This window comes from Schistocerca nitens, chromosome 2 (genome assembly GCF_023898315.1).
Source record: "Schistocerca nitens isolate TAMUIC-IGC-003100 chromosome 2, iqSchNite1.1, whole genome shotgun sequence".
Taxonomy (NCBI): Eukaryota; Metazoa; Arthropoda; class Insecta; order Orthoptera; family Acrididae; genus Schistocerca; species Schistocerca nitens.
The window spans coordinates 1,191,684,948-1,191,707,108 of NC_064615.1; the positions used below are offsets into that span (position 1 = coordinate 1,191,684,948).

At 40.7% G+C, this 22,161-nt stretch overlaps 1 protein-coding gene across 1 annotated transcript in view; it reads left to right on the forward strand.

The window, feature by feature from the left end:
- LOC126237535 (filamin-A) overlaps positions 1 to 22,161 on the forward strand; it is a 914,413-nt gene that overhangs the window by 509,502 nt on the left and 382,750 nt on the right. The window contains exon 16 of the mRNA XM_049947718.1: positions 7,014 to 7,190. Within this exon, the coding sequence (XP_049803675.1) occupies positions 7,014 to 7,190 (177 nt within the window). The remainder of the gene's footprint in view (positions 1 to 7,013; positions 7,191 to 22,161) is intronic.

A 22,161-nucleotide genomic window follows, 5' to 3' on the forward strand; every position in this document is an offset into this window, starting at 1 on the left:
ATTGGTCCAGTGGTTTGGGGGCGTTCCCAGACATACAAAGGGGTCCAGAAAAATGTAGACACTCTTTGATAGTTAATATATTTGGAACAAAATGATATATTGTTGCAATTTTGTGTGGTAGCATAGTCCATTGTTTTCTCAACAGATCTTGGTGCACATTTTCCAGCAGATGACAGCACAGCAATGAATGAAGTACTACTGTCATTTGAGCAATGCAAGGCCATATTGAAGTGGTATTGGAAGTAAGAAAACATGATGGAGGTACAACAACAATAGAGTAATGTGTACGGAAATCAGCCACCAATGTGTTCAATAATTTATTGTATTTGGGATAAATTTGAAGCTGACGGTACTGTTCAGGATGTGCATAAGGAAAGGTGTGCCCAACCAAAAGCATCAACAAGTCCAGCTTCCAGCGCTGCTGTGTTGCAACATTTTACTAGGTCACCTCAAAAGTCTGTGAGGCAGGGTGATTGTGAAAGCAGGGTAAGACAATCAAGCATATTATGAATCCTACAGTCTGCAATGTGAAAAGTGTACATTCCAAGATAACTGCACGTTATCAGTAAGGACAACCTTCATCGAAGGATGGAGTACTGTGAACGGTTTGAGAGCATGCTTCTCAAGGATGAACGGTTTGCAGGGATGGTTATCTGGTCTGAAGAGGTGCAGTTCAAGCTGAGCAATACTGTAAACTGTCACAACTGCATAAACTAGGCTTCTATAAATCCTGCATTTATGTGGACAAACATGTTAACCTACTTGGTGTTAATGTATTGTGTGGTCTTTCAACGTGTGGTTTGATTCTTCTTTGAAGGTACCATGATTGGTTACGTGTATCTCCGTATGCTTCAAACATCAATTTTTCCTGCTATCTTAAAGGTGTTTGGAAAGGAAAGGTTTTACCTACAGCAGGATGGCACTCTGCTTCAGTAGCACAGAGATGTCAGAGCCTACTCGGATGAGAATCTACCTGTATAATGGATAGATCGAAGAGCAGCTGTTGGGTACCCACCGTGGTATCCAGACTTTTGACACTACCTATGGGGGACTGTGAAAAATGATATTTATCAATAGAAGTCAGCTACAATAAATGAGCAGCAAGAAACCATTGAGACATCCTTAGTGTCTATCATGCCGACACCGACACCCACAGTTAATTCAACAGTTCAGCAGCTCGATGTCGTTTGGCTGCTAATGGGGGTCACTTTGAACATGTAAAATAACATTCCCCCATACAAGAATTGCAACAGCACATCATTTTATTCCATTGATATTGACTATCAAAAAGGGTCTACATCCACCACGCCTATCCACCTCTATCTGTCCATCTCCTCCGCCTCCTCTCTTTGACCATATCTTACCCCTGCCTTCCTCTGTACATCTCCTCCTCCCCCTTTGTCTGTCCACCACCTCCACAACCTTCTCTGTCTGCCATCTCCTTCAACTCCTCCTCTTCCTCCTCTGTCATCTCTCTGCCCAGCTCATCCACCACCCTCTTGCAACATCCATCTCCCCCCCCCCCCTCCTTGCCCCCTCGCAATGCTGTATGTTTAGTACCTCCAAAAGAGGTCAGTAAAACAGGCTAATATTAGTCCGAGACATCAGGCGTGTCGTACAGGACAGTTTCACGTTGTGTGTCATGCAAAGGAGGTCAACAAAACTGGCCTCTACTATTCCAAACAACATGTTTGGCTGCAGGGCAGCCTGTACTGCAGGGGCTTAAAAGACACTTTTTGCCCATCTCCCCACTCCACTCCTATTGGAGCTAGGAAGCTATAAATCCCACAGTGCTGATACTCATTACATTTTTCCAGTGTGTAGCTGGAGGCAGCCCAAACAGTTACTGCTCATCACACCTTTCAAGTGACACCTGTTTGTTCCCTGAAAAAATAAAAATAAAAATAAAAATAAAAAAACGATTGATCAAATTTTACATGCCCATTTGATAGAGTGCTCCCAAATTAGTCAAGTCTAATATTAATTTCATGAATAGGTATTAACAGTTAAGGTAAAGCATGAAAAATGAATTAACAACAGTCCAGCAGTGATACAGTAACATTCCATGCTTGGTGAGTTAGTGTGGGCTAGGGCAGTGCTGTTACTGCTGGAGTACTGATTATTCTTCAAGTTTTATTGTTCCTGTTAATACATGTCAATAAAACAAATGTGTGACTACATTAACCTTTGACTGCTCTATTGAAGGTGCCTGTAAAATTCACTTCAACAATCATTTTGTTTGTAACGACAAACAAAATGACGTTTTCTGTCAACATCAGGTGTTGCCTGAACAATGTGATGAGCACTATTTGTTTGGGCTGACTCCAGCTACACAATGCAGAAACGAAACTACAAACTTCTGCTGTAACACCAGGGAAAGTGTGCCAGGTGACTCTCAGAAGAGACACGCTGTATGTACATAGCATACCTCTGAAGAAGGAATTTATGCAATTGTATAGAATACTTTTAAATGTACTTTTTTGCTGCTCAGTGCCTACCCTTTGTGGTGAGTAGCAATCTATCTGATTTCATATAGATTAATAGAGGGAAACATTCCACGTGGGAAAAATATATCTAAAAACAAAGATGATGTGACTTACCAAACGAAAGCGCTGGCACGTCGATAGACACACAAACAAACACAAACATACACACAAAATTCAAGCTTTCGCAACAAACTGTTGCCTCATCAGGAAAGAGGGAAGGAGAGGGAAAGACGAAAGGATGTGGGTTTTAAGGGAGAGGGTAAGGAGTCATTCCAATCCCAGGAGCGGAAAGACTTACCTTAGGGGGAAAAAAGGATGGGTATACACTCGCACACACACACATATCCATCCACACATATACAGACACAAGCAGACATATTTAAAGACCATATAGACAGTTTTATGAAAAGGATGTATTGCTCCTCACCATATACTGGAAATGCTGAGATGGGCACAACAAAAAGACTGCTAAATATGTGAGCTTACAGTCAAAAGACCTTCCTCAAATTAGATGACACACACACACACACACACACACACACACACACACACACACACACACATATTCACGCAATCACAAGTCTTACACCTACCACCGCTGTCCCCGGCTGCCGAGGCCATATTGCGAGCAACAGAGCACAACGTCCTACCGACTATCCTTCCCACCCCTCCTGGCGAGGTATTCTACTGCCGACCAAAGCTGTGCAATATCCTCATGCATTCCTACACGATCCCTGCTCCCGACCCCTTGCCTCATGGGTCATATCTCTGTGATAGACGAGATGCGAGACTGGTGACCGATGCCATACATCCTCCCACCACTACCACCTACTCGAGTCTGGTTACAAGCATCACATATCCCATCAAATGCAAGGCTACCTGTGAAACCAGTCATGTGATATACAAGCTAAGCTGCAACCATTGTGCTGTGTTTGACATGGGCATGACAAGTGACAAGCTCTCTGTTGCATGAATGGCTGCTGACAAATTGTGGCTGAGAAAGAGCTGGATAACCTAGTTGCTGAGTATGCTGTCCAACAAACGTTCTTCTTTTCAAAGACCACTTCACTGCATGTGCCATCTGGCTCCTTCCTACCGACACCAGCTTTTCTGAATTGCACTGGTGGGAACTCTCCGTGAAATATATTTTAGGTTCCTATAACACTCTCAGCCTCAACCTCTGTTAGTCACTACCGTCACCCACTTGTCACTTTCCCTGTTGCCATTCCAGCACTTTCCCTTCTCTGTCCCCCCCCACCCCCCCACCCCCCCAAGGCAGCACTTTACCATCCCCAGTCCACCATGTTATCCTGTCCCAACCTCCTCCTTACCCCCACCACTCAGACTGCTTCTCCCACCCTGTTCTGTTGCTCACAGTATGGTATTGGCAGCCAGGAACAGTGGTCACGTGTGTACAAGTTGTGTTTGCACAAATAGGTGTGTTTATGTTGGCTAGATCAGAAGAACTTCTTTTTGGCTGATAGCTTTCGTTGAAAGCTCGTTTGTTTAGCAGTCTTCTTTTTGTGCCTGTCTGCGACTCAACATTTCTGCTATATGGCGAGTAGCAATCTATCCTTTTCATAATATTGTCACTATTCCATCCTGGATTTTCCGCTGTTTGATTTTACATTGTTGTCATTATTCCATCCTCAATTTTCCATTGTTTGATAGAAAGCCTGTACTAAATGACAGGAGGTCAGTATTCTGGGACATTTGACAAAGCAGCTACAGATTCTAACTTCATCACAACTATTTCACGGAGTGTACAGACTCGTTATGTTCAGCTAGCCACCATGCTGGCATGCTTGTGCATCAAACTTGAATTCTTTCTTGCTTTTATTACTGAAGACACATATATTTGGAAACAAATTAAAGTGGCTGTTACAGTTTTATGTTCTGACACTGTGACCAGTTTCAACCACCGAGGCCATTTTAAGTGGTTGTCTGGATAAAGACACATAACATAGGTACAAATGGAATAAGTGCTATTAAAAGGGAAACTAACAGTAGACATACCCAAAGGCATACTGCGTAATGAAATATATAATGCTTATAACGACCTATCCAAAATTGGAGAAGATGATACATTAAACCAGGGGCGGGCAAACGTTGCACACGGCTCGTGAGCGCACAGCGCTGCACGTGTGATGCTCGCAGGCAATCGTCGACCGGGGCAGTGGCGACAGCCGGCAGCCGGCAGGTTGCGGCAGTGTAGTGCCAGGCTAAGCCACGGACGTTGACGCGAAGCGACCACTACGTAGTGAACGTTGTATTTCAAGAACCGGAAAATGCAGAGTGAATCAAGGAAACGGAGACGTTGAGATTTGCTATCTTTTAAAAAGTAATGGGAGAATCATGTTTTCTTTGTGCAAAAACGTGAAAATTCGAGATGTTTAATATGTGGCAGTATTCTCGCTGGTCAGCGGAAGTTTAATATTGAACGGCATTATAATAAATTTCACACGGACGAGTACAATTTATTGTCGGATTCTGAGCGGATGGGGACATTGACTGATCTTAAGAAGAGCAATCTGATGATACTAAATGAATCTGTTGTAGTTGCTGTGGTCACGAAATATCTGCAACTTTCTTTCGTCATGTCTCTCATCTAACTGATTTAACATTTTATGGAGCACTGTTTTCAATTTTTCAGGACGACAACAATAATAGCCCAGCGGTACGTGCAAGCTATAAAATTGCGCTTAATATAGTGAGAGCTGGAAAACCATTTGCTGAATTAATAAGCCTCGGTTAAGAGCAAACATAAGTGATGAAAATTTACGCTAACTGTTTGCGTTTGTCTGTCTGCAGAAATTTTGTTCCAGATATTAAACGTATTGTAAACTCCACCTGTGATAATTAAATAAAACGTATCATAGTTAATAGGTTCTCTTTCAAACCATAATTTATTTCAAGCACTCCTGCTAACCTTATTCCATTATTCAATAAAGCAAGCTAGCTAAACAAAACACATTACAGAGGAAGGAGTGGACAGAAGGTATGGTGGGGAAGGGAGGTAAGCGGATGGCCAGCTTGCCCCTGTGCGCACACAGAATGCCTGTTAACTGCACGCGTGCAAGTGCACCGCACACGTGCAGGATTCCTGCCCGCCCCTGCATTAAACATATGAACTTAAAAGTTTTTCAGAATATAGCCAAGAAATATAATGATGTTCATGCCAAAACTTTAAAATTTCTCTCATTTCCCTTCTAGGGTAATGTTTCATATAATCTTAGTGGATCGTTCCACAGGTTTAACGTTAGAATTGTTTTCAAAACTGCTATAATACTAGATCAGTTACTTGTACATATTAGAACCGACAACAAAAAGTTTGCAATTGCAGGTATATATAAAATGTACTGTAGTGAATGTGAAGCTTTTTATGTTGGCCAATCAGGCAGAAACTTCTAAATCAGATACTTGGAACATGCAAAAACAGGAAGAAAAAATGCACAAGGTAAATGCTCCTTTGATTACCACCAAATCACAAAGGGTTACTGTGTTACTCATATTAACAATAATTTTACACTTTTGAGCAGAATGGAGAAGAGGACCCAAGTGGATGTACTGGAAAAAATGAAAATTTATAACCATGCGCACCACAATAAGAACAAAATGCTTAAGAGACAGAAAAACTTTAAAAATATATTGCTTTTCTTGACACTCTTGAAATTGTATTCAGTATGTTGCAATGTAAAAGAACTAAGCGCTGTTACTTATCATCATATAGTATGTGTGCCTCACTTACATAAACAACAGGCCAACTCAGTACCTTAGGCTTCATATTATGTAAATATCTTGTTTGTGTATAGAGGTGCATTTGCTTATTCCACTTCTTTGCCATTGCTGACTTTCCGGCCTCAACATTTCTTTTGTTGACATTCTCTGAGCATCATCTGTGGCCTATATGTTTTTGTATTACTTCTTTTTATGTTGTTTTCTCATATGTCTCTATGCAAATCTTTTAAATGACATGTAATATTGTATTTTGTTTTATTTTTAAAGCATTGTACTTATGTCATTAATATGTCCTTCCTCCAGTCCATTTTTCCTGGCCTCTACAGAGTCTCTATGTGATGTTCTCTCCCCCTATTTTAGCACTGCTTCATCTGCTTACCAATCTGCATCTGTGTACATCTACAATGCCAGGATCTAGCATTTGTGTGTTACATCCATTACCTTATTAAATTTTGGACAAGTTGTTATTCAACGATATTTATTTTACTACACTGCCCTGCTTTGATGAAGTTTGTTATTACTTTATCATTTCATATAATTTATTCCATATGTACCTTGGTTTTTGGCATTGTTTTTTGTACTTATTAATATAACCATTTGAGAATGGCTTCATTGGCTGTAGTGTTAAAAAGTAAAATTGCAACTGATGCTGTGGTTTGTTTACAATTAATTACTGCAGTTGTTGAAATCCTGAACCATCATGTTCAACAAGCTTCACAAAATGTATACACTTTCTATTATGCATCTGACTGAAAATTAAAATACTATGCTCATTTTGTTTGCTTCCAGATTTCCTCCAACATGAGGGTAACCACACTACTTCCATTCACCATCCAGTTTCCAGTTCTGTTGATGAACCTGATGCAACCCACAGCCGTTTTAGAGTCGCTTCACCATTTAGTGCTGAGACATACAACAATACTGTTATCAACAGTCAGCGCACATCAGGAGATCTTCTAGCTGGTGGTACGTGTATGTGTGAAAATATACTATAAAGCACTGTGGTTTGTTTACCACAATAATTAATTTAAATATGATCTCTCTCTCTCTCTCTCTCTCTCTCTCTCTCTCTCTCTCTCTCTCTCTGTGTGTGTGTGTGTGTGTGTGTGTGTGTGTAAAAGCCAACTGTATAAAGTATTTAACCTTAGGCTAAGGCAGAAAATAACCTCAGATCAATCTTAACCTGGAAATCTGCATTGTATAATAATTAATCCTAGATTATATTGCCATGAAGTCAGATCATCTTTGACTGTTGAAAATTCATGGTTCTAAGTTAGGTTCAGCTCTAATTGTTAGTGGCACTATGATTCATCTCTTTTGTTTTTAGCGCATATTAATTTAAGTAACAAAAATATTGTTAGTAGCAAAAGAAATGACAAGAAAATATGTGGCTACATAATTCCCATGCTGCTGATTCTCATATACTTTCTTTCAAACTGGAAGTTTAGGATAAGGAAATTACTGGCTACCATGTGTACTTAATGATCAGTTTCATAACAGCTTTTAGCAGATGACTCGTAATTTATGTGATTAGTTCAAAGGTGTTTTATAGACACTTAGCAGCAGAGTAAGAAAAGGAACATTGGAAATATTTGCAGTGAACAGTTAAGAATGAAAATTTTGACAGCAGTCAATAATGATTCATCACTTGTACATGTCCTCTTTTGGCTCAAGTAGCGGTAACTGTGCAATTCGTATTAAATTGATAACTACCAGACACTACTTTAAACTTCTATGACTATTCCATGTGCATTGATAAATACAACATAAGCAAGTATTTTGAAATACGCTAACCACATAACCCTCTTTCATTCATTTCAGTGGTTTAGAGGTTGCATTGTGGACTGCAATGCAGAAGACCACTTGGCTGAACCATCAACTCTGAATTTTTTCCCATTTGTTTCTATTTTCTCTACTTTACTGGTCATAAAAACAATTATAACAACGTTATCATGCCGTTCCATATCATTGAAACCATACTATACTCTCCGTTTTCTGAGCATTCTGAATCATTGTTGGAGAAAATTCTGTGTGCAATAGCCCTACGCGACCTGAATTACATTGTTTCCTTTCATTTACTTTAAAAATACCTCAGCATTCAAGTGTGCTGTGGTGGTTCTTTTTTATGTATTGTTATTTGTATGTTATGAAAAGTTGGAGTTAGTATTATTCTGCATGCTTCACAACTGGAAAATTATTTAGGTCAGTGACTAAGTTGTGTTACTTCTCACAGATAGTTTGCGCGACTTGATGTTTTTATATTAAAGGACATCACCAACACAGAAAATTCCAGATATATAGCTGTACAGCTGCATTTATTATTGCAGTTGAGTTTTGTTAATTATTTGTTTTACTTTAGTGAAATTACAATGCTGAGGAGATTTTCGCAATTTCCATTAAGTTGGGATGGAAAAAATTTACTGAAGTCACTTTACGTTAATATGATCTGATATTGGGAAAACTGATTACTTTTACTGTTTCAAAGAAAGAACCTCTAACCAAGAGAATCCTCCTACATTTACATTTATTTTTATTTGTCAAAGTTAGCAAATATTAATGATATGAATATAATAGAAGGAAACATTCCACGTGGGAAAAATATATCTAAAAACGAAAGTGCTGGCATGTTGATAGACACACAAACACAAACAAACACAAACACAAAATTCAAGCTTTCGCAACCAACGGTTGCTTCATCAGGAAAGAGGGAAGGAGAGGGAAAGACGAAAGGATGTGGGTTTTAATGGAGAGGGTAAGGAGTCATTCCAATCCTGGGAGCGGAAAGACTTACCTTAGGAGGAAAAAAGGACAGGTATACACTCACACACACACACACACACACACACACACACACACACACATATATCCATCCGCACATATACAGACACAAGCAGACATTTGTAAAGGCAAAGAGTTTGGGCAGAGATGTCAGTCGAGCATCTGCAGAGCTAGTTGGCATATAAACTTGTACTACTGTAGTAGGCATGGGCTTCGTGTCTATCTTGGCCACAATAAGGCGTTCACTATGCTGTTTGTAGTAGCTTATCGGCACTCCTATTTTTATTATTCATTATTAAACCGACTCCTGCATTACCCCTATTTGAATTTGGTATTTTTAGCCCTGTATTCGCCTGACCAAAAGTCTTGTTCCTCCTGCCACGGAACTTCAGTAATTCCTTCTATATCTAACTTTAACCTATCCATTTCCCTTTTTAAATTTTGTAACCTACCTGCTCGATTAAGGGATCTGACATTCCACGCTCTGATCCGTAGAATGCCAGTTTTCTTTCTCCTGAGAACGACGTCCTCCTGAGTAGTCCCTGCCCGGAGATCCAAATGGGGGACTATTTTACCTCCAGAATATTTTACCCTAGAGGATGCCATCATCATTTACCCATACAGTAAAGCTTAGCTATTCAAAATAAAAATCCAGACTATACCTTGAGCAAACACTTGCTTGAAAACTGAAAAAGTACAGAAGATAGATAGAAAAAACTTCAAAAATCTCCCTTATTTATGCATAACTATTAGACAAAATTGACAGTTAACACTGGATGCACATTTCCAGAAAAATTGCATTTCCAGAAGTATTACACTTTTAGCTTAGGAAATGGCAGTTCTCTGAAACACACATGATGGAATGCAGATTGTAATGAAGCTCTAGATGGAAGGATGCTGTCATACAAAAAATGCTACCAAGCAAGGTGGCTCAGGGGTTAGCACATTGGACTCATGTTCGGGAGGACGATGGTTCAAACCCACATCCAGACATCCTGATTTAGGTTTCCCACGATTTCCCAAAATTGCTTTAGGCAAATGCTGGGATGGGTCCTTTGAAAGGGCACAGCTGAGTTTCTTCCCTCTCCTTCCCTAAACTGATGGGACCAATGACCTCACTGTTTGGTTTCCCCTCCCAAATCAACCAACCAACCAAAAAATTGGTACAGTAATAAAGCCCAAGAAAATTATCAAAACTTCAAAGAAAAATGGACTGTCAAAATAAAGGAAATGCTAGAACATTTGACATGAAGCAATTAAAATCCATTGAAGAATTCTTCCAGAAGAAAAACACAACAAGCTTTTACAAAACATTTAATAAAGAGCTACAGGTATATCAGCTCCCGAGTTCATGTTTCACTAAAGAAAATGGAGAACTAATACTGAATAACTCAAAGAACTGTGAACTGCTGGCTGACAACTGTGAAAAACTGGTCAGTTGCAATGATCCAAAGGAAATGTTGACCTTCGTACTGCCTGCAAAGCAAAATGTAAATTCTTCACCTTGTAGTCTCAAAGAAATACCAGGGAATGAACTTGGCAAAATTAGAGAAATGGAAGAGGAAGCAGATGAAGATGAGATGGGAGATGTGTTACTGCAAGAAGAATTTGTAAGACCTAAGTCAAAACAAGGTTTTGGAGTATAGGACAATCTGATCTGGGATACAGAAGAAATACCAGATGAATATAAATGTGCACTAATCCGTTTGATCTACAAAACAGAGGTAAAACAGGTGGCAATAATTACAGAAACATACAAAATTCTTTCTGGTGCAATAGTTAAAAGACTGGAAAAGCAACTTGATAAACATGTGGGGGAAACTAAAGGCAGTTTTCACAAAGAAAGGTCATGTGTGGAACAAGTCTTCAACCTCAACTCAACAATAGGTCACTACATGATCTTGAGGCAAAACTGTGTCATCACCTTTAAATGCTTAAAATGCTGTCGTCAAACCATATCCTCTACACTGCATTAATTTGGAGTAGATAGTAAATTACTTAGCGTGATTAAAAAATTTGTAAAAAAAATTCCAAGTCAAAATTTCTGAATCACTTGAAATCAAAACAGAAGTCCAATAAGAGGAAGTGCTTTTTTTTAAAAAAAAAAAAAAGTAGTGTGAATCAGTAAATAAAACTAGGAAAGAAATATGAAGGGATCAATAGCAACTGCCTGGCCCTTATCAATAACCTCTTAGTTTTTGACAAAATATAGACTCAGCTACCATCCAAATGAAGGTCCCTGAAGGAGTATCAGAGAAAGCAAACCTACTAATCTTGACATCCAAAAGAGTACATGATGAATGTTGTCAGAGCCCCCAGAGTACTGTAAATAGATTTCAGGAAAATTAACAAGTTCAAAAATTTAAATACCTTGGAGAAATCATTCAAACCAAAAGACTGAATAAAGAAGCCAACAATGCCACATCCTAGAAGATGGAGATGGTGTACATCTACAAAGACAAATCAGTTTCCATTGATGTGAAAATTAGACACTATGAAGCAGTTGTAACACCACAAATGCTCATTCATTGCTAAACTTAACAGTAAGAGATATAGAAAAAAGAAGATAAAATGAGGATGATCCTTCAAAAAGTTGTAGGACCTATCATACATGAAAATAGCATCTACCCAAGTTAAGAAGCAAGAAAGAACTCTATCAAAAAATTCCCAAACTCTGTCACAAACCAAAGAAAATGGGTCAGTTTCTTTGGACATGTGAAAAGACTGGAAGACAACACCTTAACTAAAGGAACCTCCCTAGATTAAAAATCAGTGGAACAAAGGCACACAAGAAGACTTAGGCAAAATGAACACAACTGAAGAATACATTCAAAGCAGAGGAAAATTCAAAACAAAGCAAAAAACTTGAAAGCACTGGGGAAATAGGAAGAACAACCTTATTCAAAAGAATAGTTCCTCTTAGTGATTATTTTACGTGATCTACAATTGCATGGAATTGACAAAAGAAAAAGAAGAAGAATTGATTTAAGAATACAAACATGTAAGGGGTTAAATTAAACAGAAAATTCATCTTTTTTCAAGATGAAGATCATAAAAACATAAGCAAAAAGAATAATTATTTAAAGAAAGGATACCGTAACTTGTAACAAATGCCTATCAAATATGGATCCTTCTGTCTACAAAAACCACTTATGTGTTAATATAATTGGATAAACAAAAAATCTACTCACCAAGCAGTGACACGAGAACACACATATATAAAGATATTGAAGTCTGCAAGCTCTCAGAGCCAGTGTCTTCTTCCTCTGGCAGAATGCATGAAGGGGAAGGAAGAGGGTGGAAGCCCCCTGGCAATCAGTCTTTCCTTCACATCTCATCTGGTAAGTCTCTCCAGACCTGGGTTCTGGGAAACTCTTCTGAACTTTCCCCATTTCCTAAATGTCACCAGCCAATATCCTTCACCCCTCTTCTTTCCCCTTTAACTCTTCTGCCAAAACCTTACAGATTTTAATATCTTTATAAGAGTGTTCTTCTGCCACCACTCGGAGAATAATTTTTTTATCTATACAGTTACATTGTGTTTCCAAAACTTGATTACTTTCGTTAATATATTACTTATTAAGTACTTCAAGATTTCTAGTTCTGGAGAGGTATTCCTCAGGATGTTCCAGCTACAACTCATTAATTAGTGACACTTGTAATATCAGTGATGATTTTGAGCCTTGTTAGGTAGGGATAATTCATACAAGTGCAAGCAGCAGTTAGTGACCAATTGGCAAGCACTGCCAGAGGAGGCAGTCCACGCACATGCTACTGGGGAAAGTGGGAGGTGCAAAATCTGGCAGAAAACATTGCGGCAGTGGGCCATTCCATTGTGCTATGGATCGCTGCCTAGAACTGTGAGTTGCCGTAGTTCTGTTTGGCAGCCAGTCCTGTAACTGGCAGTGAAAGTTGTTTGATAGACATGAACAACTGACAGCAGCTCAAATGGTCAATGTAGCACCATTAAATTCCCACACATGTAGGCTTAGCTGCACCCAAGAGCTCAACAGTGGTACAAAGCGAGTTCATTGTCCAAAGCTGCAGACGAGAACTAGGTCCTGCAGTTCAAAGAAATGTGTTCACACACTGACAATTGCTCATTGTCTGGCTGAAGTAGGCAAAGTGCTGTCTGTGATAAGTGCCCGTGGGGTAACTCAGTTGGACTCTTCCCCTTGTTGGGTATGGTGTAGTATGCACTTAGATCACATGTTATGACTCCTGCATGATTGGCGTCCTGGAGGACTCTGGATTTTTGGAAGAGAAGTGGAATAAAGTAGATAGTTAATGGCACAATAGGACTCAAATGTCTGGCAATGGAATTGAGGTGCATCATCTGAAATCAGGCTAATATGCAAATGGTGAGCAATGCTGAGGTCGAGAATATTTGGGCCACATATGGGGAGTGTGATGTTGCATCTGTCACTACCATCTTATTTTGTTTTTGTTATGGTCTTCAGTCAAAAGACTGGTTTTGGTGTAGCATTCCGCACCAATGCATCCTGTGCAAGACTCTTCAGCTGAGCATAACTATTACAATCTACTTCCGCTTAGAGCTGGTTATTGTAGTCACACCCTTGCTCTCCCTCTACATTTTTACCCCTACCCCACTCTTATTAATGTCACAACTCATGGTGCCTCAGGATGTGTCCTGCAACATATTCTTTCTTTTAGCCAAGTAGTGCCATAAATTTCTTTTCTCCTCAAATTAATTTGGTACCTGTTCGTTAGCTATCCAGACCACCCATCAAATGTTTAGCATTTGTCTGTAGCACAAAAATTCAAAATCTTCTTCTCTTTTCTGTGTATCATACACATTTCACTTCTCCTTAAAGATAAACTTGATAAATACATTCAGAAAAGACATCCTAACTTAAATTTGTATTAGATGTTAACATAATTCTCTTCTCCAAAAATCTTTTGTTGCTATTGAAATACTGTATTTTTATGTCTTCCCTTCTTCTGCTGTAATTTCATTTTGGTAGTTGTCATCTGATTTAAATTGACTACATTCTATTCCATTTGTTTTATTTTTGTTGATGTTCATCCTATAATATCTTTTCAAGACACTATCCATCCCATCCAATTGATCTTCAGAGACCTTTACCATCTCTGACAGAATTATAATATCATTGACACATGTCAGATATTTTATTTATTCTCTCTGAGATTTAATTCCCCTTGTCAGTGTCTCCTTGTATTCCTTTGCTGTTGCTCAAATTTCAAACTAAACAACATGAGTGACAGGCTCCAACTGTGTCTCACTCCCTTCTCAAATACTGACCTTGTTTCTCCTTCTTCTGTTCTTATATAACTGCAGTCTGGTTTTGGTATACTCTGTGGCCTTTGTTGACCACACTGTCCTTGCCCATAATATGTCCCTGGTATTCAACTTTAGGTTGTTAAAGAGGTGCAGTTCTATATACTCTGTTGCAGACTATTTATTGTAGCAGAGGGAGTACTCATTTTAAATTGCATAGTGATTTTCTTGGTTTTCCTGTTTGGTCAATGAGAAATATAGGCCAAGTGTTGTGTCAGGAACTGCTGAAAAATAGGCCGAATGGTGGTGATGCTAAAAAATATTTTGGGGAAGTCAGACTTGAAATAAAGATGCCCTCTCACAAGATGCAAAAACAATCCCTGTGGTTGGGGTGATAGGTGACTATCACAACTTTCCCAATGACTGTGGCTCTAAAGTCTGCATGGAGGAGGAGAGATCTGTCCAGCTTGTGCAATATCTTGTTTTTTCATGGGTGGAGGGTAAGTGTGGAGAGGGGGTGGGGAAGGGGGGGGGGGATAGCAGAGACCTGATGGAACCGGAATAGAAAAATAGCGCAGATATCACCAATTTCTCAGAACGAGATGACTTCTGATACCACATGTACAGACATTGACAACAGAGAAGTGGAATGCATTAAAGAAATCCTTGCCTAAGATGTTAGGGACATTGTCTCGATTGACTACGAAACACCACAGCTGACGAGTGACAGAGTGGTGCCAGTGGCAAGTGATGGGAGCGTGTACACACAGGTGCTCATCAGAAAAACCATCTCACACAGTATGGTTCATATTACTTCTCAGTGGTGATGGCAAGTTATTGTTCTCCTGGTGGTAGTTGAGCTCCTGTGTCAATGTGTGAGGAGGTATTTACAGCTGCTGCAAGCTGGTGCCCTGCTGCTAGGTCAAGATGCAGGTGTGCTGCCTGTGGACTGTGAGACTCATTAGAGCTACTCCTCATAGTATCTTATTTTCTACAGAACAATGTTACAGATATGTGATATGTGAACACAGGATATTACACAAAACATTGTGGTACTGTACACAATCCCAAATTCTATATATTACCACAAAACTGCTGTCAATCTAAAATGAATGTCATCTTTACAGCAACCCTGTTTTCTTTCCCCATTCTATCATCACGGATGTAAGGTTAGCATGGTTAGTTTTCTAGAACCAGTTACATTTTATTTAAAATAAAGATATTTTCTAGCTTTCATGTTTCATATAAGTTGGTCCACTGTATCACACAATGGAAACCCCAGGTAGGAATATCAATGATGTAGGAAAAGACAGATTGCTCTACTTACTGTTTGATTGATTGATTTATTTCTTTATTAATCCATGTAACAATTTACATTGTGTGGATTTCGTCAGCAAAATCATATACAATACAATATACCTACAATTATACACATAAAATTTGTATTTACACACATTTTTGAGGTATCTTAAATTAGTTTTATATCCTTGTGTAATTTGTAATTTTCTTATAGTACTGTACAATTTTTGATTTCATATTATAATTATTTCCTCATGTATTACAATGCAGGCTACTTTAATTACACTACATGTTTTAATTCAGATAGTCCATTACTGCGTAATAAGTTTTATTTAATAAAAAAAATTTTAGTTTTGTTTTGAACTGTCCAATTGTGTCAATATCTTTTATTTTTTGGGGTAATTTATTATATAATTTAACAGCATTGTACAACAAGCTCTGCTGAATTTTATCTTTATTTTTCCTCTCTAGATGCAGATTGTATTGGTTTCTAGTTTCATAGCTGTGTACTAAAGAATTTTTCATATAGCAGTCAATATTTTTTTTTTACATACATAACACTTTGAAAAATGTATTCACAGGGGACAGTTAGGATTTCCAGCTTTTGGAAATGTTCAAGGCAGTGAGCCCTACTGCCACTAGAGAAGACACATTAAGTTGCAGACAGGCACAATTAAAAGAAACTTACAAAAAATGTTTGGCCACAGCCTTCATCAGTAAAAGAGAAACACACACCATTCACACATAGAAGCAAGCTCACCTCATGCACACATGGCCGCCAACTGCAGCAACTCAGGCCAGAATGCAGCAATCACATGGGATGCAAGCAGCAATATGGAGAGGGCAGAGGAGGGGAAGGGATAGTAGTTTATGGGTGGGGAGAGAGATGAATGCTGTCTGGTGGACTGTGCAGGGACTGGAATGCTAAGCACAGTATTGCAGTGGGGCATTGAGATTGGGGAAATAGGAGCAACAAAGAGAAGGTGGGGAAAGATGAGTGAGAGCATTGGCAGAGGGTGACAAATAAATGGGGTAGGAGATGAGAATGGGGAATATATGATAAGACAGAGGGGGTGGAAACTGTTGGGTGGAGGATGTGGGGACAGTATGTTACTGTAGGTCGAGGCTGGAATAATTATGAGAGCAGAGAATGTGCTGTAAGGATAATTCTCATCTGTGCAGCTCAGAAAAGCTGGTGGTGAAGGAAGGATCCAGATGGCTCGGATATTGAAGCAGCCATTGAAATCAAGTGTGATATGTTCAGCTGCATGTTATGCCACACGATGGTCTACTTTACTCTTGGCCACAGTTTGGCGGCAGCCGTTCATCCTGGTGAACAGCTGTTTGGTAGTCATACCGATATAAAACACTGTGAAGTGATTGCAGCAGAGCTGGTAAATGACATGACTGCTTTCACAGGTGGCCAGACACTCATGGGGTAGGATGAACCTGTGAGAGGACTGGAATAGGAAGTGGTGGGGAGAGGGGTGAGGGGGAAGGGGGGTGGGGGGATTGGGTGGGTCTTGCACTTGCATTTTCCACAGGGATATGATCCTTGTGGCAAGGGGTTGGGATTGGGAGTGGCATAGCAATGTACTAGGGTGTTGTGGAGGTTGGGAGGGGAGAGGAACACCACTTTAGGAGTGGTGGGAAGGATTTTGGGTAGAATGTCACTCATTTCAGGGCACAATGACAGGTAATCAAAGCTCTAGTGTAGGGTGTGGTTCACTGGTTCCAGCCTGGGGTGGTACTGGGTGATGAAGGGGAGACTCCTTTGTGGCTGATTCTTGGAGGTGTGAGGGGAAATGGCAAGGGAGATATGTTTGCAGACTAGGTCTGGGGACAGTGCCTATCTGTGAAGGCTTTGGTGTGACTCTCAGCATACTGAGCAAAGGAGTTATTCTCACTAAAGATGCACCATCCCTGGGTGGCCAGGCTGTATTGGAGGAATTTTTTTATTTGAAAATGATGATAGCTATCGAAGTAGAGGTACAGTTAGTGGTTGGTGGGTGTATGGTGGACAGAGAGGTGGATGGAGCCATCAAAGAGGAGGAAGTCAACTTCGAGGATGGTGGGATGCCGGGTTGAGGAGGACCATGTGAGGTGGATGGAAAAGAAAGTGTTAAGGTTGTGAAGGAATGAAGACAGGGTGTCGTGGCCCTGAGTCCAGATCATGAAGATATCATTAGTGAACCCAGAGCAGACTAGAGGTTTGGCATTTTGGGAGGCTAGTGAGATGTCCTGTAGATGGCCCACAAAAAGGTTGGCATAGGGGGTGCCATGTAAATGGCCATGGCTCTGCCACAGGTTTGTATGCCTTCTCTTCAAAGGAGAATTAGTTGTGAGTTAGGACAAAGGTAGTGAGTTGTATGAGGTAGTGGGTTTGGAGTTTGAAGGACTTCGTGATACATTGTGTTCAATATCAGTAACACCATTGGTATGAGGGGTGTTGGAGTATAGGGAGGTGGTTTCAACAGTGATGAGTAAGGATCTAGGAGGTAAAAGGGTGGGGATGGTGGAGAGCTGGGGAAGAAAGTGTTTGGTGTCTTTTACATGGGAGGCTAGATTACAGGCAATTGGTTGGAAGTGTTGGTCAGTGAGATGTCCTGTAGATGGCCCACAAAAAGGTTGGCATAGGGGGTGCCATGTAAATGGCTATGGCTCTGCCACAGGTTGGTATGCCTTCTCTTCAAAGGAGAATTAGTTGTGAGTTAGGACAAAGGTAGTGAGTTGTATGAGGTAGTGGGTTTGGAGTTTGAAGGACTTCGTGATACATTTGTGTTCAATATCAGTAACACCATTGGTATGAGGGGTGTTGGAGTATAGGGAGGTGGTTTCAACAGTGATGAGTAAGGATCTAGGAGGTAAAAGGGTGGGGATGGTGGAGAGCTGGGGAAGAAAGTGTTTGGTGTCTTTTACGTGGGAGGCTAGATTACAGGCAATTGGTTGGAAATGTTGGTCAGTGAGGGCCAAAATTCTTTCAGTGTACAGACAATAACCAGCCACAGTGGGGCATCCAGATTGCCATCCCTTCCTCTTCCCCACTCCCTTCAGATTGCAGCTTGCCTGAGATGCTGTAGTTGGCGGTCATGTGTGCAAAAGGAGTCCTTGCTTGTGGGGATATATGCGTCTGTGCACAACACAGACTTCGTGACCATGCGTATTGCTGCATCGTCTGATGCCCCAGATTCTTTCCTCCGATAATTATATTTATTTCTATTGACCTCCCCTCATATCTCACCCTGACATACTTTAGTGTTGTATTATCCACACCTGCCTGTGCCACACAGGAATTCTTGATCCTTGACCTGACCCATCCCCCCTACCTCTGTCTTCACTTATTGCAACACACACACACACACACACACACACACACACACACACACACACACACACTCCCATGACTCATCATTCCTTTTCTCCTATGTTTCTGTATGTTTTTAATGCCTTTGTGTATTTTTTACACATTTTTACACAATTTCACATATTTTTTTGTATTTTTACATATTTGAGGGTTCTTTTATGTATCTTGGCGTATTTTTGCATCTCTGTGTGTTTCTGCATGTCTTTATATACTTTTTATGCATCTTTTCCCTTATCCAGCCCCTCTCATAACCATCAACGTCTATTTTGCCCATTTCTGCGTCATTCCCATTTCCCTTAGCACCATTCCTGCCACAATGAACCCCTTCTTCATCTTTCCTCACCAGTTCAGGAAAGTATCCTTCCCATGGCTAAAATTCAGTCCCACATCCTGTTTCTCAAATGCTGTCTAAACCATGGCATCCTCCAAAATGGCCTAACCATAAAAAGATTCCTTTCAGTGGATCCCACCCCTTGTTTTACAATGAACTACACCTTTTCTGATTCTGCCAATCCCTGGCCATCACAAACTGGTACTGTAAATACACAGCTCCATGACACAGGTATCCCAGAACCACCTCTGCTCCCTCTGCAAGATACTACTATTGTGCAATCCCTACTCCATTCATCATGTCTGTGAAATTGAATCCCTTGCTCTCCAGTACCTGGATGAGCATTCCAGACATCATTTCCATAAGCTATCAAACTTGCTCCCATCCTACTGCTGCCTCAGGGCACTGCTATCCAACCCATATTGTACCCTCCGTGTTCCTCCTCATCCACTCCTCGTAGCAGTTCAACCCTGCCTAGATATATCCCCAAACTTCCCTACCAATTCTTCACCAAATTCAGAGCCAAAACTTTCTTGTAATGATGTTGTTAACAATTTCATCAAAACCCTCAGCTCCACAGAAGTTTCAGTCCTGTCCAAAGGCCTCAACTTTAGTGCTACATCCAATTTTAACCATGCTGGATTTGTCAAACATCTACTGCCCTTCTCCCTGTCCCTGCAATGGAAGCACTTCTTTGCCACCAATCCCCCAAACCAAAATCACCCTAATTCCTACATTTAACCCCGCCTCTTCCAGTTTGTGTCACCATCGAACTGTGATGCTTCCCCCATTCCACCTAACCACCCACTGGTCACCTTCTAGGAGTTCCTTACCTCCACCTCAATCTCATCATCCTCCAACCTTTCAGTAGGACAGAGAATAGCCATACACAAACTCAATATGATTTCTCACCTAATCATCCTACCTGCAAAGGTACCACCACTGTTGTTATGAATCACTGTGACTACCTGGCAGAAAGCCTTTGCCGATTATCTGGCTCCTCCACCTATAAACTCTGCCAGAGTTATTCCATCCCAGAAGTCCAACACAACTTTCAATCCCTGCTTAAAACCCTAGGCCCTTTGCAGAACCTATCCCCTGAATCTATTTCCCTTCTCACTTGTATACACCCTGCACACCCACTATCTACAAGCTCCCCAAAATCCACAAACCCAACAATCCTGGACACCCCATTGTACCAGGTTATTGTGTCCCCACTGCAAGAATTTCCTTGAATGACACCTCCAACCAATTGCCCATAATCTAGCCTCTCACATCAAAGACACCAACCACTTCCTTCACTGACTCTCCATCATCCCCACCCCTTTATCTCCTGGATCCTACTCATAACTGTTGCTGCCAACTTCCTATACTCCAACATCCCTCATGTCCGTGGTCTTACCACTATTCAACACTACCTTTCCCAATGTCCTTCACACTCCAAACCCACTACCTAATACAACTTACTAACTTTATCCTAATCCACAACTGCTTCTCCTTTGAAATGAAGGTGTATAAACAAACCTTCAGTACAACCATGGTCACCTACATGGCATCCTACTATGACAACCTTTTTGTTGTCTTTTGTTGTCCATCTACGGGCAACCTTCCTAGCCTCCCACAACGCCAAACCCCTAATCTTGTACAGGTTCGCTGATGATATCTTCATGATCTGGACTCAGGTCCAAGATTCCCTACCTTTGTTGCTTCACAACCTCAACACTTTCTCTCCCAACTGCTTCACATGGTCCTCCTTAACCCAGTGTGCCACCTTCCTGCATGTTGACCTCCTCCTCTCTGATAGCTCCATCTGAACCTCTGCCCACATTAAACCCACCAACCACAAACAGTGCCCGCATTTCAGCAGCTGTCATCCCTTTCACACCAAACAATCCATCCCATACACCCTGGCCACCAAGGAACAGTATATCTGCAGTGACAAGAACCACCCTTGTTCAGTATGCTGAGGGTCTCACCGTGGCCTTCTCAGACAGGCACTATCCCCCAGACCTAGTCCAATCCTCCCGCCACCCACAAGAACCAGCCTTGTTCAGTATGCTGAGGGTCTCACCATGGCCTCCACAGACAGGCACTATCCCCCAGATCTAGTCCAATCCTCCCACCACCCACAAGAACTTGCCACAAAGGAGAGTCCCCTTCATCACCCAGTACAACTCTGGGCTGGAACAGCCTAGTCCATCCCTATGCCACTCCTAATCCCGACCCCTCGCCACAAGTATCATATCCCTGTGGAAGACCCAGGATCAGAACCTGCCCAATCCACCCACCCAGCACTTCCCACGCTGTGCTTGTTGGTGTTCTAGTCTCTGCACACTCCATCAGACAGTGTTCATCTCTCTCTCTCCACCCATATACTACTATCTCTTCCCCTTCTCCACTCCATACAGATTTCTGCTTGCATTTCATGTAATAGTTGCATTCCTGCCAGAGATGCTGGAGTAGGCAGTCATGTGTGCCTTGGATGTACTTTGTGAGTATGAATAGTGATTGTTTCTCTTCTGCTGATGGAGGCAATGGTTGAAAGCTTTATGTAAGTGTCTTTTAATTGTGCCTGTCTGAAGTTTCACATGTCTTCTTATGGTAACAGTGTGTCTTATCCTACATTGTTGGCCCATTGTATGTTAGCTGACAAACTAGCAGATGAATCATTAAATAAAATGTTTTGCCTTTTTTATTAATGAATTCTTCTATTACTTCCTGGTAGAACAACTTCATTTTTAACAATGAAAAGCAAACATAATGTATTATTAGAACCAAAAGCAATTTTTTTTATCTCTGATTTTTTGGACAGTAGATTTTATGAACATTTTTTCCTACTTGTTAGCTACAGTCATAGTCTTATTGTTAGATTTATTTTCATTCAACTCTTTCTCATTACTCATTT